Source organism: Megascapheus bottae, chromosome 36 (assembly GCF_031878675.1).
Source record: "Megascapheus bottae isolate mThoBot1 chromosome 36, mThoBot2.hap1, whole genome shotgun sequence".
Taxonomy (NCBI): domain Eukaryota; kingdom Metazoa; phylum Chordata; class Mammalia; order Rodentia; family Geomyidae; genus Megascapheus; species Megascapheus bottae.
In genome coordinates this window covers 5,919,773-5,936,084 of record NC_143544.1, presented here as the reverse complement: position 1 = coordinate 5,936,084, position 16,312 = coordinate 5,919,773, and the positions used below count along the sequence as shown (strand labels likewise).

At 50.0% G+C, this 16,312-nt stretch overlaps 1 protein-coding gene across 3 annotated transcripts in view; it reads left to right on the top strand.

Annotated features, from left to right (window-relative positions):
* Positions 1-12,088, top strand: part of Pdpk1 (3-phosphoinositide dependent protein kinase 1) — a 52,794-nt gene extending 40,706 nt beyond the window's left edge. For all 3 annotated transcript variants that reach the window (XM_090324812.1, XM_090324813.1, XM_090324811.1), the window contains 8 exons: positions 4,481-4,556; positions 6,420-6,488; positions 6,694-6,790; positions 7,704-7,877; positions 9,536-9,759; positions 10,473-10,530; positions 11,011-11,163; positions 11,449-12,088. In XM_090324812.1, coding sequence (XP_090180938.1) covers positions 4,481-4,556; positions 6,420-6,488; positions 6,694-6,790; positions 7,704-7,877; positions 9,536-9,759; positions 10,473-10,530; positions 11,011-11,163; positions 11,449-11,565 — 968 coding nt within the window. In that variant the 3' untranslated portion in view covers positions 11,566-12,088. The remainder of the gene's footprint in view (positions 1-4,480; positions 4,557-6,419; positions 6,489-6,693; positions 6,791-7,703; positions 7,878-9,535; positions 9,760-10,472; positions 10,531-11,010; positions 11,164-11,448) is intronic.
* The last annotated feature ends 4,224 nt before the right edge of the window (positions 12,089-16,312 follow it).

The window sequence follows — 16,312 nt, the reverse complement described above, 5'->3', positions numbered from 1 at the left end:
GCAACTTGAAGAAATGTGTTGCATTATGTCCTCTTTATAGTTAATGCAGGATTTCATGGTACCTGTGCAAGAAGCCTGCCACAGGGTCTTAGGCTGTGTGTGTGTGGGGGGGTCTAGAAGTGGAGGGAGTGCCAGTGGATGAGGCGTGCTCCTGGATTCAGTGTCCTCTGCCTGTCTGGCCCTCCATGTACCTTGGCTATGTGCAGATACTTGTGGTGGCTCAGCCATCCTGATTGTAGCATCTACAAAACTATAGGAATGGGAGCTGATTTTGCTGCTGGCCCTGTGTCCTTATGTGCTTGCTAATCTTCCAAGTCTGTCCCTTTGAGTTAGGCCTCCAGTACAAGAAAAGCGTCTACAAAAGCCTACCTGAGCCAGGAACGGAGCCAGGGCAGTCCAGAAGCCAGGCTACTTTTCAATCAATCAATTAATTAATTAATTTATGCCGGTCCTGGGCCTTGAACTCAGGCCCTGCGCACTGTCCTTGGGTTTTCTCAAGGCTAGAGTACCACTTGAGCCACAGCACTATTTCTGGCATTTTTCTGTGTATGTGGTACCTAGAAATGGAACCCCGGTCTTCATGCATGCTAGGCAAGCACTCTACTGCTAGGCCAAACTCCCGGCCCTGTTTTTGTTTGTTTTGTTTTGGTTTTTGTTTGTTTGTTTTGCCAGTCCTGAGACTTGAACTCAGGGCCTGGGCTCTGTCCCTGAGCTTCCTTTTGCTCAAGGTTGTGCTCTACCACTGAGCCACAGTACTACTTTGGCCATTTCTGTTTATGTGGTATTGGGGAATCAAACCCAGAGCTTCATGCACGCTAGGCAAGCACTCTACCCCTGAGCCACATTCTCAGCTCTCTTGACTGACTTTCTGCTGCTGACTGGATGGAAACCACGCACTCTAGAGCTATAAAGAAATGCATTGAACTTATGGACGGTTGTACTCCCTTGGTAGAGGGGATGTGGTCTAAGAGGAAGGGTGTTGTCATGGCTTAGTAGTTGATCTCACAAAGGAGTTTTGGCCCTGAAGCATGTGATCATGTGGTCATGAGAGCTCTCTGGCCTCTGTCTGCACCTAGAGTCAGTCCCTGTGAGAGGAAGACCCTGAAGGACGATGCTGGGGGATGCATGCTGTGCACACTGGCCACAGGCTTAGAGAGAGGGTGTGTCTGGTGTAGGAGAAGGAGGATTCTGACAGAAGCGTCATGGGGCCATGATTGCTTTCTGAAAAGGAATGGAGCAGTGAAACATGGTGGTGTTTCAGCCTCACCACCCATGCATACTGGCTCTTGGGAGCTTGAGATGGGAGGCGGGGAGGTAGCCGGTCAGGGGGAGGGCCCATTTCAGTGATGCATGTTCTGTCCACAGAGTGCTGCTGGATGGAGCCAATGGCTGTCTTCCATGGGGAGCTGTGCACGTCCTCCCTGCTAGGGATGTTCATTTGGAGAGACTCTGTTCAGATTCTGTGTGGGCTCTGAGGGCTAGGCTTCCTCCTGCATTGGGGAGTTCAGTAAGTCCTAAAGTGCCATCCCTGGGGTATGGGACAGATCTTGGAATTGAGGAAGATGCTCGTGTTTGCTCAGATGGCATGGCCTGGTGCCCCTTTTCTCCTTCCAGTACTTCTGAGATACTCCCAGACCTGGGTCTGTAGTAAATAGTGACATCTTACTAGCCAGCCATCTGATTTTTATGTACTTGGTGTAACCTCATAGTTTTAAGTGTTGTCCGTGATCATTAAATCAGGTTTTCTTGTGGGGATCTGTCAGTTCTTTATCATGCCTGTACTAACTCTTCTCAGCTGAGGCAAACTCACTGAGCTTCATCATAGGAATGCCCCAGCCACTCTGTGTAGGCCTGACTTCCTTCCTTCCTTCCTTCCTTCCTTCCTTCCTTCCTTCCTTCCTTCCTTCCTTCCCTCCCTCCCTACCCCTTCTTCCCCCTCCCTCCATCTCCCTCCCTCTCTCCCTCTCTCTCTTTTTCTTTCCCTCCCTCTCCCCCCTCTGTCTTTCTTTCTCCATCATGGGGTTTGAACTCTGGGCCTGGGTGTGATCCCTGAGTTTTTCAGCTCACGGCTACTGTCCTATCCCTTGAGACATAGCACCACTTACAATATTCTAGTGGTTAATTGGCGATAAGAGTCTTGCAGACATCAGTGCCTGAACTGGTTCTGAACCATGACCCTCAGATCTCAGCCTCCTGAATAGCTAAGATTACAGACATGAACCTCCACACCCAACTAAGGCATTTTTTTCTTCATGCAGAATTTCTTTCTTTTTTTTTTTTTTTTTTTTTTTTTTGCCAGTCCTGGGCTTGAGCTCAGGATCTGAGCACTGTCCTTGGACTTTCTCAAGGCTAGAGCTCTACCACTTGAGCCTCAGCACCATTTCCAGCTATTTTCTGTTTATGTGATACCAAGGAATTGAACCCAGGTCTTTGTGCATGCTAGGCAAGCACTCTACCATTAGGCCAGACTCCTGACCCTTCATGCAGATTTTCTTCACAGTTTGATTATTTAGCACAGTGCTACTTTTGTTGCTCTATAGCTACTTAAAAATATATTAAAAATTTAATTCTTTTTTTTTTTTTTTTTGCCAGTCCTGGGCTTGAGCTCAGGGCCTGAGCACTGTCCTTGGAATTTTTCTCAAGGCTAGAGCTCTACTACTTGAGCCTCAGCACCACTTCTGGCTTTTTTCTATGTATGTGGTACAGAGGAATCGAACCTGGGTCTTTGTGCATGCTAGACAAGCATTCTTACCATGAGGCCAAACTCCTGGCCCTAAAACTTTTAATGCTTTGGTGAAATAAACCTTTTCTTTTTGGAAGCAGACAGCTAAAAGTCCTTAGGCTGTTATCAGCAAGGGACAATTGTGTTTTTATATGAAGGAGGTGGCATAGGAGGTTTTCTTGCTCCTTAGAGAAAAAAAGAATAACATAATTTGTTTTAGTAACTTATTCTCACCTTCTGTTTGAAGTTGTTCATAATCTTAGAAATTTCTTTCTGATTGGATTCTTTTTTACTTTGCTGGGGAGATAGCTTCCTGAAAACATCTTGAAAGCTTCTAAATAAAATGCTGGTGGGGGCCAGGTCCTAGGTTCCCCAGCTGTCCAATGGGCATGTTGCACTGTCTCCCAAGATCCGTTTGCTCACCACAGACTTCCATCTGGAGAGAGCCTCTAGGTGTGTGTGCAGGGGCTCTAGACACAGGGCAGGTGGTATGTGGTGGAGCAAGGCAGCTGTGGAGGGCCTGGAGGGTCCACGAGGACATCTCACTTGTCCTCACCAAGTGGCTGTGTGCTGGTGACAAGAGCTACATTACCTGGAGTAAATCCCTCATCTGCCCCGGGCTTTGCCCTTTCTCCAGAAGCCATGGGAAGCTCAAGATGTTCGGGAGGTTTACGCTTGGAGCTTGTTTTTAGAATCCTATATGCTGATCTACAAAGGCCTTTCATGCAAGCCTGGAAGCTCAGCAGAAGGGAGGAAGTGGCCAGCAGATAGCAGTGAGTGGTTGGGAAGCTTCTTTCACCGCAGTGGCTGCACAGCTCTAGTGTGGATGACCATTGTCGAGAACCTCAGACATCTGCTGCTTCTCTTCCTCTTGGACTGTGGGTTCAGAAGGCCTTTATTGACAGCTACCATGGCCTTGCCACCATACTTTCATTTGAGCTTCTTTGGTTCACTACTTAGTTGAATGCCCTTTTGTTTTGGCTCTTGGTTTGGTTTTCTTTCCAGTACCTTTCAGGGTTCTTAGCAGGACACAAAGGAGGCTATGAAATGGTCATAGAAAATCATGCACTCAAAGAACTGTTCATAGGGCTGAGAAGCTGACCAGGCTGGTCCATGTAGCAGGGAGGTGGCTGGAGGGGCGCCAGGACTGTCTGCCTGCATGGCAGCTGATGATTCCCCTTGGTCCTCTGGTCTTGGGGTAGCCAAGAGGTCTCCAGTGCTGAGTAGGTCTTGAGTGTCTGGGTGCCAACACTGTGGCCTGCAGGTAAGTGTCGCACAAGCCTTGACTAGAGGCACCAGAATGCGGGGCGGGGGTTCCTGGTTCCTGGAATGGATGCCTGAATCTTCCTTCCTGAGCTGCAGGTGATTGGGAAGAGGTGCTTCCTGGCCTGCGGCTATCTGTTTGTTGGCAGCTGCCTTGTGTGCAGCAGTGGGCACAGCACACAGGATGTCTTTCTTCATGCTGCCCCTCTGTAGTGGCAGGCTGATGAATGGATAGGACTGTGTCTTGGGTACGCGCTTGTCAGATGAGGGGTGTCAGGGATGAGGGCTCATGTTCTGGGCTCAGCAGGTGTCAGCAGGTAGAGTGTGCACTGTTGGATTCCTAGGACTTTCCCAGTTCACTTTGGTGAGCTTGGCTACCTGCTGTGTTCCCACACTGTGCTGTCCTGAGGAATGAACCCGCTGCCGGCCCACGGCCGCTGGGGAGAAGACAAGGCGTGTGCTTTGGAGTGTGACCCTTCCTCTCTCTCTTCTCAGCTAGGGCCAACTCATTTGTAGGAACAGCACAGTATGTTTCTCCAGAGCTGCTCACAGAGAAGTCGGCCTGCAAGAGGTAATCAATCACCCCTCTCCATGCCAGCTGTAAGGTCTCTTCACAGAGGAGGAGCAGAGTTCACTGCTGATGTGATGTAGGCCACATCAAGTGCCTGCCAGGTGTAAGGGTAGCATCTTCCACTTCCAACAGCGAAGCACCTTCCTCTTAGTGATAAGGAGTGGAGCTGGGAAAGCTGGCTAGGGCAGTAAAGCTGTGGCTAGCTCAGATATACTCTAGATTCATTTGTGCTGGTGGAATACAGGCCATGAGCAAAAAAGATAAAACAAGAACTTGAGGCCCTAAGTTGAAGCTCTGGCACCAAGACAGAAGTAAGGAGGTAAATAAAACAGTAAGTGAAAGGAGGAAAGGAAGGAGAAGAAAGCTGTGCAGTTACGAATACAACTAAACATCCTGAGTTCCACATAGGAGGGGCACTGAAACATCTACCTTTCCTGCCATCGTGCTGTTTTCCTAGCACGTGCAGCTCTGCACACACTGAGCTGACCCCACAGATCTTAGCTACTCTTGAGTTCTGCCTTCCACTCCCAGCTGCCCAAAGCAGCAGTGCTACATTTGAGCCACACTGCCAAGCCATTTTAGAAAAAGCCTTAGGAACTTTTCCATACTGGCTTCTAATCATGATCTTCTGGACCTCAGCCTCTTGAGTAACTAGGATTACAGGTGTGGGCCATTGGCACCCAGCTATATAGCTGTACAAGAATTTTGGGGGGGGGGTCCAGTTTTAGGGCTCATCCTTGAGCTCTTTTGTTCAAGGCTAGCACTCTACCAACTTTGAGCCACAGTGCCCCTTGCAGTTTTCTGGTGATTAATTGGAGATAGGAGTCTCTTAAACTGGGAGGCCTGGGCACTGTCCCTGAGCTGTTTGCTCAAGGCTAACACTCTACCACTTTAAGCCACCATTCCACTTCTGGTTTTTTAATGGTTAATTCGAAATAAGAGTCTCACAGACTTTTTTGCCTGGGCTGGCTTTGAGCCGCAATCATATCTCAGCATCCAACTTGTACAAGCTTTTTTTTTTGCTAGTCCTGGGACTTGAACTCAGTACCTGAGCACTGTCCTTAGGCTTTCTCAAGGCTAGAGCTCTACCACTTGAGCCATGGCACCACTTCTGGCTCTTTTCTTTTCTTTTCTTTTTGTTGGTCTTGGGACTTGAACTCTGGGTGCTGTTCCCCAAGCTCTCAGCTCAAGGCTACCACCCTACCCCTGAGTTCTTCAGCTCAAGGCTATCGGCCCTATCCCTTGAGCCACAGGGCCACTTGAGGTTTTCTAGTGGTTAATGGGAGATAAGAGTCTTAAGGTCTTTAGTGTCCGGCTTCAGGCTTTTTTCTATGTATGTGCTACCAAGGAATGGAACCCAGGTTCATGCTAGGCAGCTAGGCAAGCACTCTTACCACTAGCCTAAGCTCCTCCTGGCCCATTATACACAAGGTTTTTGTTTTTGTTTTTTTTTTGCCAGTTGTGGGGCTTGAACTCAGGGCCTGGGCACTGTCCTTGGGCTTTCTCAAGGCTAGAACTCTACCACTTGAACCACAGCACCATTTCCAGCTTTTTGCTAGTACGTGGTACTGAGGAATCAAACACCTAGTTACTCGTGCATGCTAGGCAAGCACTCTGCCACTAGGCCAAGCTCCCAGCCCCAATATACAAGAATTTTTTTAAGTGTTCAGTTGAAACAAGTCATGCCACTTTCTGAAACCATACCCATACCATACAGTAGATTTCAGTCATACCTATACCTGGTGTTAAAGGACAGGAGCGCCCTGGAGGCTGAAACTGGGACGGTGTGTAGAGAGTGGGAAATGAGCCTTGCTTGTTGCTTTTGCCAATACCATTTTTCTTTGTCTTTTCCCTACCTTAAAGTTCAGACCTTTGGGCTCTTGGATGCATAATATACCAACTTGTGGCAGGACTCCCACCCTTCCGAGCCGGGTAAGAAGGCGCCTGCATATCCCAGTGGACAGTGAGTAGTAGGGTCATAGCAGGCTCACACCCAGCTGGGGAGCTACATCTGCAGGGCTGGGGGCTAGTGGGGGCTTGAGGCAAGAGCAGGACTGAGATGTGCCAGGAAAGGGCACTGGTACCAGAGGTTCAAAGGGTCCTGCTCCAGTGACTCCCTCTTTTCTTTAATTCACAGAAATGAATATCTTATATTTCAGAAGATCATTAAATTGGAATATGACTTCCCAGAAAAATTCTTCCCTAAGGCAAGAGACCTTGTGGAAAAACTGTTGGTAAGCATTTTGAATTTTCTGTGCCTAGGGGTCCCCTAGCTCCTTGGCACACCCTCAGGTCCCATGTTCAGAGAAGCAACGTAGAGGCCCTCCTGCTGAAGGAAAGACGTGTGTGGGGTTGACCGTGATGACAGACAGACTCTCCCCTCATTATAAATCCCTTCCACTCCCCAAATGCCCAACTCCTGACTCCAATGAGACAGGAAATTACTGTATCATTCTACATGTGCTCATCAATATCGCATGATATTTTAAGTTATTGCTGCTGGAGCAACTGGGATTTATTACAGTGGCAGATGGCTGTGAATTTCAAGATCTGCTGATATCACCTTTAGAGTAACTGCACGTGAGCTTTAAAGATCAACCGTGGTAATGAGGCAGAGAGAAATAGATTTACATGGGAGAGATGTGCCTGTTTATAATTCAGAGAATGAAGCTTACCAGCCCCGAGGGCTTTGGAGCTTTCCTCCTTCCTAGTTTTTTTGTTTTTGTTTTTTTTCTCAGTCATGGGATTTGAACTCTGGGCCTGAGTGCTGTCCCTGAGCTCTTCAGCTCAAGGCTACTGCCCTACCCTTTGAACCACAGCAATTTAGTGCTTGGCTGGCTTTGAACCGTGATCCTCAGATCTCAGCCTCCTGAGTAGCTAGGATTACAGTGGGAGGCAGTGGCATCTGGCTGCTATCTATATTTTGCATTTGAAATTGTTTTTATGTGTAGGAGGGAAGGAATGGAGTCTTGGGGTGAGTCAGGAGCCCCAGTCTGTCCCTGATGTGGGAACAGACAGACAAGTAGTGGCAATAGCCTCCTCACTCTTTCCAGGAGGTCCGAATATCGGAAATAGTTGTTCAGAAAGAGCTTTTTGGTCCAAATTGCATTTAATCCTGACAGTGTTTTGTGCTGACTATCATTTAAGGTTTTAGATGCCACAAAGCGGTTAGGCTGTGAAGAGATGGAAGGGTACGAACCTCTCAAAGCACATCCATTCTTTGAGTCCATCCTGTGGGCGAATTTGCACCAGCAGACACCCCCGAAGCTCACGGCTTACTTGCCAGCCATGTCAGAGGACGATGAGGACTGCTATGGCAATGTAAGCTGGCACCTGTGGGGCAGTCTGGGAGAAGTTGTGCTTGCCACGCTCTGTGAACGTGGCCCCTCAGTGTACAGGAGTTTCCTACTTATGGGCCACAGGGCCACCGTGGATATGACTAGTGACTAAAAGATGCCAGCCAATATTGTGGGTCCATTGGTTGGTTACACTTTGCTGCCATGAGGTCGGGCCCCATGGGCCTTGGGAGGACTCCTCCTTTTTCTTGTCCCTCCACTAAGAAGGGCCTGGTCGGATGGGGAAGGGGAGGCTGGACTGTTGGGCAAGGGAGAATGGTTATGCCCTGCCCCTCAGCTCCTGGTGCTGGGACACTTCGGTGACTCATCATTAGTGGTTTTTAGCACAGTGCCTTTGTGATCGCTTCTAAAGCATTCTGGGATGCCACTTCCCAAGCGAAACCTGGAATACTGCTGCTTTGAACTTCCAAGGGGCGTGGTCTTGGAAGGTGGACCCTGATCCCTGCAGCTTAATCTTCTGTAGTCCTCCATTCCTGAGTCTGTGAGTGCTTGCCATCACTGTCCTGGAGGCTGACAGACACAGAACCTGAAGTGTACTTTGTGCTTAAAACTTTTCTCCTGGAAGCTGAGAAACATGCGCAAAAGAAACAGAAAAGTCACAGCGCCTGCCATGGCCTCTAGTCTTCCTCACCCAAGCTCTTCTCGCCATCTTCCATTGTAGCCCCATATATAAATGTGATTCTGAAACTTCATTATCTTTGATAGTCCATTTTTCTGATTAGAGCTGTCTCTGTTTATTACTATTATGACTAATTACCATGCATGGAAGTCCACTTGAGGAAGTGAACTAGCTATGGCTCGTTTTCCAAAGCTAATTCACTATTTTTCCCTGCACGATGTTTCACGCCTATAATCCTAGCTACTCAGGAGACTGAGATCTGAGGATCAAGGTTCAAAGCCAGCCCGGGCACAAAAGGACCTGAGACTCCAATTAACCTCTAAAAATGGGAAGTGGGGCTTGGCTCAAGGGTAGGGTGGTAGCCTTGAGCTAAAGAGCTCAGGGGCAGCGCCCAGGCCAAGTTCAAACCTCATGACCACCACTACCACCACCCCCCCCAAAAAAAAACTATTTTCACCTTTTTTTTTTGGTTGGTCATGGGGCTTGAATTCTGCGCCTGGGTGCTGTATCTGAGCTCTTCAGCTCAACGCTAATGCCCTACCACATGAGCCCAGCACCACTCCCAGTTTTCTGGTAGTTAATTGGAGATAGGAGTCTCATAGACTTTGCTGGCTAGGCTGGCTTTGAACTGTGATCCTCAGATCTCAGCCTCCTGAGTGGCTAGGATTACAGATGTGAGCCACTGGTTTGGGGTTTGCATTTCATTTCACTGCCACCCTTGCTAATGCTGTGTCAGGAGAAGTTCCCAGGTCTCCCCTCCCTGGAGATGATGGCTAGTTGTAGATTCTCCCAGATCTGGTTCCTGTCAGAAGAGGGACTCAGACCAGGAAGATCAGCCTTCCCTTGGCCTAGCAGTGAGATGGCCAGTGGAGAATCAGAGTTGTTCACATGCACCCTAATGAGCAGAGAATGTGTGAGCTCACATGGTGCTAGAGAGCTCTGGAGTCATCAGTATGTGGGGGTTTTGTCCTTTGAAACAAATTCTCCTTTCTCCTTCCCTGCAGTACGACAATCTTCTGAGCCAGTTTGGCTGCATGCAAGTGTCCTCCTCCTCCTCCTCCTCCTCCCACTCCCTGTGTGCAGTGGACAGCGGCCTGCCCCACAGGTCGGGCAGCAACATAGAGCAGTACATCCATGATTTGGACACTAACTCTTTTGAACTGGACTTGCAGTTTTCTGAAGACGAGAAGAAGTTACTGTTGGAGAAGCAGGCTGGTGGAAATCCTTGGTAAGAATTGTAGGTGTAAGTAACCCTCTAGAAACAAGGGAACCTTGAGGGCAGGCATTGCAGTTGTGACACTCCAGTACCTCAAGGACTACACAGAGGAGTGCCTCCAAGGGGTGTCAGGAGACGAGGGTTGGGGGCTGAGTGGGCTTGCACCTTCTGGTGCCCCACCTCCAGTGGGAAAGGCTGAAAACAGCTTCCTTCTCTGGCATCTGCACATTCTGGGTGTAGGGTTTGAACTTAGGGTCTTGCTGGGCAGATGCTGTAACACTTGAGCTGTGCCTCTACCCTGTTTTGATGTTTATTGGTATCAAGGCAGACTTTTTTTTTTTTTTTTTGGTCCTGGGGCTTGAACTCAGGGCCTGGACACTATCCCTGAGCTTTCTCAAGGCCATCACTTGAACCAAAGCACCATTTCCAGCTTTTGTGTCTGTATGTGGTACCAAGAAATAGAACCCAGGGTTTTCGTGCATGCTAGGCGAGCACTCTACCGCTAGGCCACACTCCATGCCCAAGGCAGACATTTTACTAAATGACAGGGCATGACAGAGTAAGGTACTGGCTGACGCTCAAGTCCGGTTCCCTTCTAAGCCAGACAGTAGGTCCCTGCGAAGGCTTGGCTAAATGCAGTGCCTGCCCGTGAGGCCCTGGGGAGTTTATTTGAAGGGAGATATGTAGAGAATTGCTGTGTATCATTGTTGCTTTTTATTTTACAGGCACCAGTTTGTAGAAAATAATCTAATACTAAAAATGGGTCCCGTAGACAAGCGAAAGGTGAGTTGGATCGTTGCTGCTCTTTGTCTGTCCTCCCCTGTTCCTCTGCCTTCTGCTTCTAAGCTTGGATCAGCTCCTGACCTGCAGGACTTAGCGCCTGCCCCTTTAGAGTCCCACAGTGCGGAGGAGTGGAACTGGACAGGTGGAGAGCCGCTGCCCTGTGCCATCTGCAGCTCAGCCTCGTATGCTGCATGGCACAGAGTTCACCTGCCAAAGGTTCTGTTGCATTGAGGCCACCATCAGAACACGGACTCCTGGTGCCCTTCATAGCTGTAAGAACCTTCAGCGAGGTGGGCTGAGGGAAGCCCGTCCTGTAAGGGAGAGCCTGCCTCAGAGGAAGGAGTCAGGAGGCCGAGGGCCGTAGGCTGCACCCACAGTGTCTGTGGAAGTAGGAGAGGAGGTTCCTCAGAGCAGTGTTGCGGGGATGGTGTTCTCCCTGTGCTTTCCTAACACAGGTTCTCGCTTGGATTTTTCGCTCAGGGCTTATTTGCACGGCGGAGGCAGTTATTACTCACAGAAGGGCCACATTTATACTATGTGGATCCTGTCAACAAAGTCCTGAAAGGTGAAATTCCATGGTCACAAGAACTCCGACCAGAGGCCAAGAATTTTAAAACTTTCTTTGTCCACACGGTGAGTCCGTCCTGAAGACCGTCCTCGGCAGTGTTGTGGGAAGACCTCTGTGCTTCTGACAGGCCTTGCTTTGGCCTGGGGTCGTTAGGGCCCTGCATTCGTGGCTCGGCCAGAGTGGGACACTCCATGCTAGCTCTCCGTTTAGGGTGGGTCACTCACCTGCACCTTTAGGTTCTGCAGGGTGGAAGGAAGACCTGGTGAAGGTGCTTTCAGGAGGCATTTAGCGCTCTGTTTGGGTGGGCCAGGGAAGTCCCTGGAGGACTCTAGGTGTTCTTGTCTTTGCAGCCTAACAGGACGTACTACTTGATGGATCCAAGTGGAAACGCTCACAAGTGGTGCAGAAAGATCCAGGAGGTTTGGAGGCAGCGATACCAGAGCCACCCAGATGCTGCTGTGCAGTGACAGGTCGTGCGGCCGGGCTGCCCTTCGCTGCCAGGACACCTGCCTCAGCGCGGCTCGGCCGCCACCAGGACGCTTCCAGACCACCTGCCGGCCAACTCAAGGAGAATGCAGACGGCGGAAACCTTGCAGCTTTTTTATTTAAACAAAAAGAAGAAAAAAAAATTACCCAACCACACAAAGAACAAAACCAACAGCAACCAGGAATTCAGGGTCGCTTTGCTTGCTCTATGTGCTCTGTGGAGGCTTCCACACGCTGTCGTGCTTGTGGAGACCCAGCTCCTGCCCAGACCAGTGGCCACATTTGGCATCACCAGCCCCTCCTAGCATCCGTGGGAACTATGTGCCCGCCACCACCTCTTCCCACCTGCCCCAGCTTCTGCTGTGGCCGAGGGACTGGGTGTGCTTGGCTCTTTGTGCCCACCCTCATTGTCATAGAATGCTCCAGCAGGGAGCCTCTACACACCTCTGCTGGGAAGAGCTGCTGCCAGCTTGCTGTGGGCACAAGAGTCTTAGCTAGCTCCGAGTACACTCTCTTCCTTGAGTCTCTCATGCACGACCCTGAAGAGGTGGCCGGGGCCCTTGGGTGCTCCCAGCAGGGCTGGTTGCCTGATATTTGTGCTCCCTGCTTTGGAGGTGACACACAGAGCATGCTGCTGTGGCCTCAGGGTGCCCTTACCAGGTTCCATTAGTGGAGCTGGACACCATGCCAAGCGTATGGCCACGAGGAGTGCCATCAGATGAGAAATGTTTAACACCCAGCGGGATCGTTGCACCCGGGCAAGGCCACGAGGTGCCCTGGAGGCTCCAGCCAGCACAGCTTAGCTGTTGACCTCTGCATGGGAAAGGGGGGCCTCAGACTTTCCTAAGAGTCTTGGGAGGTTTAAGTGGACAGGCTGCTGTCCACTTAGGTCGAATATGAGAGAACCCTGGGGCTGGTTGTCTTGGAGGTGTGTTGGTTTGTTGCCTATTCTCACACACCCCTGTTTGTATTATGGTTAAATATTTCTCGGCTAGCTCAGTTTTTGTGTGTGTGTGTTGAACATCTAAAGCCTTCTTGAATTGCCTGGTATCTTGGTTCATAAGGAGTGGACACTTTGCCCAAAAAATGTTATTCACCAATGCCCAGGACATGGGAACAGCCCACTTAAACCCAAGCCTGGGCCTCCCCGTCTCTGTCCCCTGACAGTTCTAGGACCGCTTCTTTGGATGCTCTTTGGTGGTGCTCTGCTCTATAACGTGGGTGGCCCGGGACACACCATCCGGGCTCGCTTTGCTGCTCAGGCAGAGCACTCCTGAGAGGTTCCCTCACGCCTCTCTGCCTCAGTGGAGTCCCCGGGTTCTGGGAGGGAGAGGAACAGAGAGTTTACTCACAGATGCACCTCTGACTCCCTGTCCCCAGGGCAAGAACTTGTCCATTCCTGTAGACTCTCACAGAGGCTCCAGTTAAAGGCTTACACAGAAAGCTTCCCTACCCCTCCTACCCACTGACTGCCCGTGTGCCCAGTGGCTCTTTCTAAGCTGGGGTAAGGTGCAGATGCCGGCCTTGCGTGTCGTGCTAGTGTAGAGTGCGGGATAAGAGCAGAAATGTTCCCGGGCTCTCCAGTTTATGCCATGAAAGCTGCAGGTCTGCAGCCAGGATCAGGGCCTTGCCTATCCTTGGGGAATGTGACATTGCTTGGCTTGTAGCCCTTGGCCTGTGGGTCCCCTCTCCTACCTTGGGAAGAGGCTTGCCTCTGTTGAACCATCTTGAAAATTATTCTTTGGAATTCCTTTCCCTTTTCAGCCCTTCTGAGACCAGCCTATACCTGTGTGGAGGGGGGCTCCCTGCCTGTTTTGGACACACAAAGAAGGCGTCACTTTGGCACCTGGGTGCAATGGAAAAGTGGACTGAAGCTTGGCTGATTGGAGCTTAGACAGTTTTGAGTGGGAGAGTGAGTCTCTCCTCCTCCCCCCCCCCCCGCAGAGTGGCATTCCCTCCTTGCTGCAAGCAGTATTCTGACCACCGTAGACACCACTGTAGGGGCAGCTGAGGTGACTGTCCCGTGCCCATGCCAGCCAAGCCCTTCTTGGGTCAGCTCTGTCCTCACAGTCTCTTTTTTTTGCGGGGGGGGGGGGAGGCCAGTCCTGGGGCTTGCACTCGAGGGCCTGGGCACTGTCGTTGGGCTTTCTCAAGGCTAGTACTCTACCCTTGAGCCATAGCACCACTTTTTTTGTGTGTATGTGTGAGTCTTGGAGCTTGAACTTGGCCTGGGTGCTTTCCCTGAGCTCTTCAGCTCAAGGCTACCACCCTACCTTGGAGCCAAACCCCATTTCCTGTTTTCTAGAGGTTAATTGGAGATGAGTCTCAGGTCCTTTTGTGCCCAGGCTGGCTTTGAACCTCGGTCCTTAGATCTCAGCCTCCTGAGTAGCTAGGATGACAGGCGTGAGCCACGGCGGCCGGCTACTTCCTGCTTTTTTGTGTGTGTGTGGTACTGAGGAATCAAGCCCGGGGCTTCACGCATGCTGGGCAAGCACTATCACTAGGCCATGCTCCCAGTCCATTCACGTTGCTTCTTTCCTTGGTTTTTTTTTTTTTTTTTTGGCCATACCTGATATGTTACATCAGTTTTTTCCATTTATCCTTAGAGCCATGCGCATCATGCAGGCAGATGCCTTATGCGGCAGGATGGATGTGTGGATGTCAGCCTGCCCAGTGTGCATGCGGTCCTGTTCAGAGGCTCCGGGAGCCCTGCTGCCTACCAACCAGGCAAGGATGGGCATAAAGGCTGGGACCATGCCCTGGGTGGTCTCTGCCCGCATGGAAGAACACAGGCTGTGGTCCCCCACAGGAGGTCACAGAGAACTGTTCTACCCCCTCCGAGGCCTCATCCAGAGAAGATGGCATCCCTGGGTGGAGCTCTGAGCCCCTCCGCTGCAGGGAGTGGCACAGTGCCATGGCTGCCATTCTGAACCCTAGCTTGCTGGAAGCTTGCTTTGAGAAAAACCTGTCAGGAAATGCTGGAGCAAATTCACCTCTAGTCCTCTGGTGTGTCTGTCTATGCCTGAGGATGGCCCTGTGGTACCGACTCCCAGATGCCCACAGAGGGGCACCTGGTACAATTCTCAGTTGTGAGCTCGCCCATCAGGGCTACTGTGTACATTTTGATCTGCTCTACCCCAGCACGGTTCCCTTCCTCCTACCTCTTCCTTTTCCTTTTCTCTGCACCTCCCCCACCCCCCCCAGCAATGTTGGAAATTGAGTCCAAGGACTCAAGAAGTAGGAAGTGCTCTACCACTGAGCTACACTCCCAGCTTCCCCCCTTTTTTCTCCCCCCTTTTTTTTTTGCTTTCCTAACTAAACTGGGAACACACAATATACACATACTTTCATATCCAGCCTTTTTCATTTGATACCTAAGCATCTCCCCATGCCACAAGCAGTTGAAAGCATGTATTTAATGACTAGTCTAATGGTTGTAAATTGTATCAATTTCTCTGACCATTTCCTTTTTGTAGATGTGTCCTGGGTTTTCATTATTTAATGCTGTGATGAATATCCTTATAAATTTTTGATTTTCGAGTAGAGATTTTTCTCCCTCAGATACCTGCATTGATATTTTTGTGTCGTGTCACATGTCTATTTTGGTCTCACACTTAGATGCTCTGTGTTCCAGTAACAGGGACCTCCTTCCTTATGTCCTCTAGATTCTGAACAAGTGAGTTACTGCTCAGCTGTCTGTTCCAAAGAATGTTTGACTATGACTCTTCCTCCCCCCCCTCTTGATTAACAGATTTTTTTTTTTTCTGCGAGCCAGTTCCCTTATTTTCATTGCAAGAATCTGGTCATGCTTGCATGTGAGTCTCTTCCATTCCTGCTGCTATGGCTTCCAAGTGCTTGGTGATGTTTTCACAATCTTGTCATTTGTGACCACAATGGTACTGAATCTGTTTCTGCAGTTAGCAGAGATAAAAAGTGTTGTACTGACCTTGCCACATGCTTAGTGGGTGATTCGTAATTACGTTTATAGGCTCAGAAAGTGCGTTGGGCTCTTAGGGATCAATAGCAGAGTAAAAGCTCTGCTTGAAAAAGAAACCATGTGAATGATTGGGTTTTACAAAGCTCATTTGTGTGCCCCTTAGAAGGTCTGGCCTTTCTCTTGTACAGTGTGGTGCATGCCAAGGCTGATATGGGTGTAAGGCCCCCTTCTCTCTCCTCTTTCCCCATAGTGCTGTCGACTGACCGGTCTTGAGACCACCCAGGTTTGATTCTTCTTTCTTCAGGTTGGGTGTTGGTGCGTTGATTCTGACAGGAAACATGATTCTTTTGGGCACCAGACTCAGTGCCACTTGGCTCCACCAGAGCTTATGGCCTCCTGACCTCTGAAGCCTAGAGACTCCTCCTTGACTGGCCTGCAGACCTAGGGTGCTCCCTGCTGAGATGACAGGCTGCCAGGAGAGCAGCACAAAGGCACCCTGTTCTGGAGACATCGACATATACTTGGGTGTGTGTGTGTGTTGTTGATAGTGACCTAGGTGGCTGTGGCTCTTTCTAGGCAGAATATGTGGCAAGTGCCCTTGAGTTGGGGCTGGAGCCTGAGAGGGGCCCTAGCTTCTGGCCCTAGTCTTCAGGACTCTAGTAAGAAGCAGTTTTATCTGTCATTGAGATGATGGTGGGCAAATGAATTAGCTGGTGTACCTGAAATTTCCCTGTGATTAGTTTCTTCAATATGAAGAAACCAAATGTCTGTAAAAAGTAAAACTTTTTACA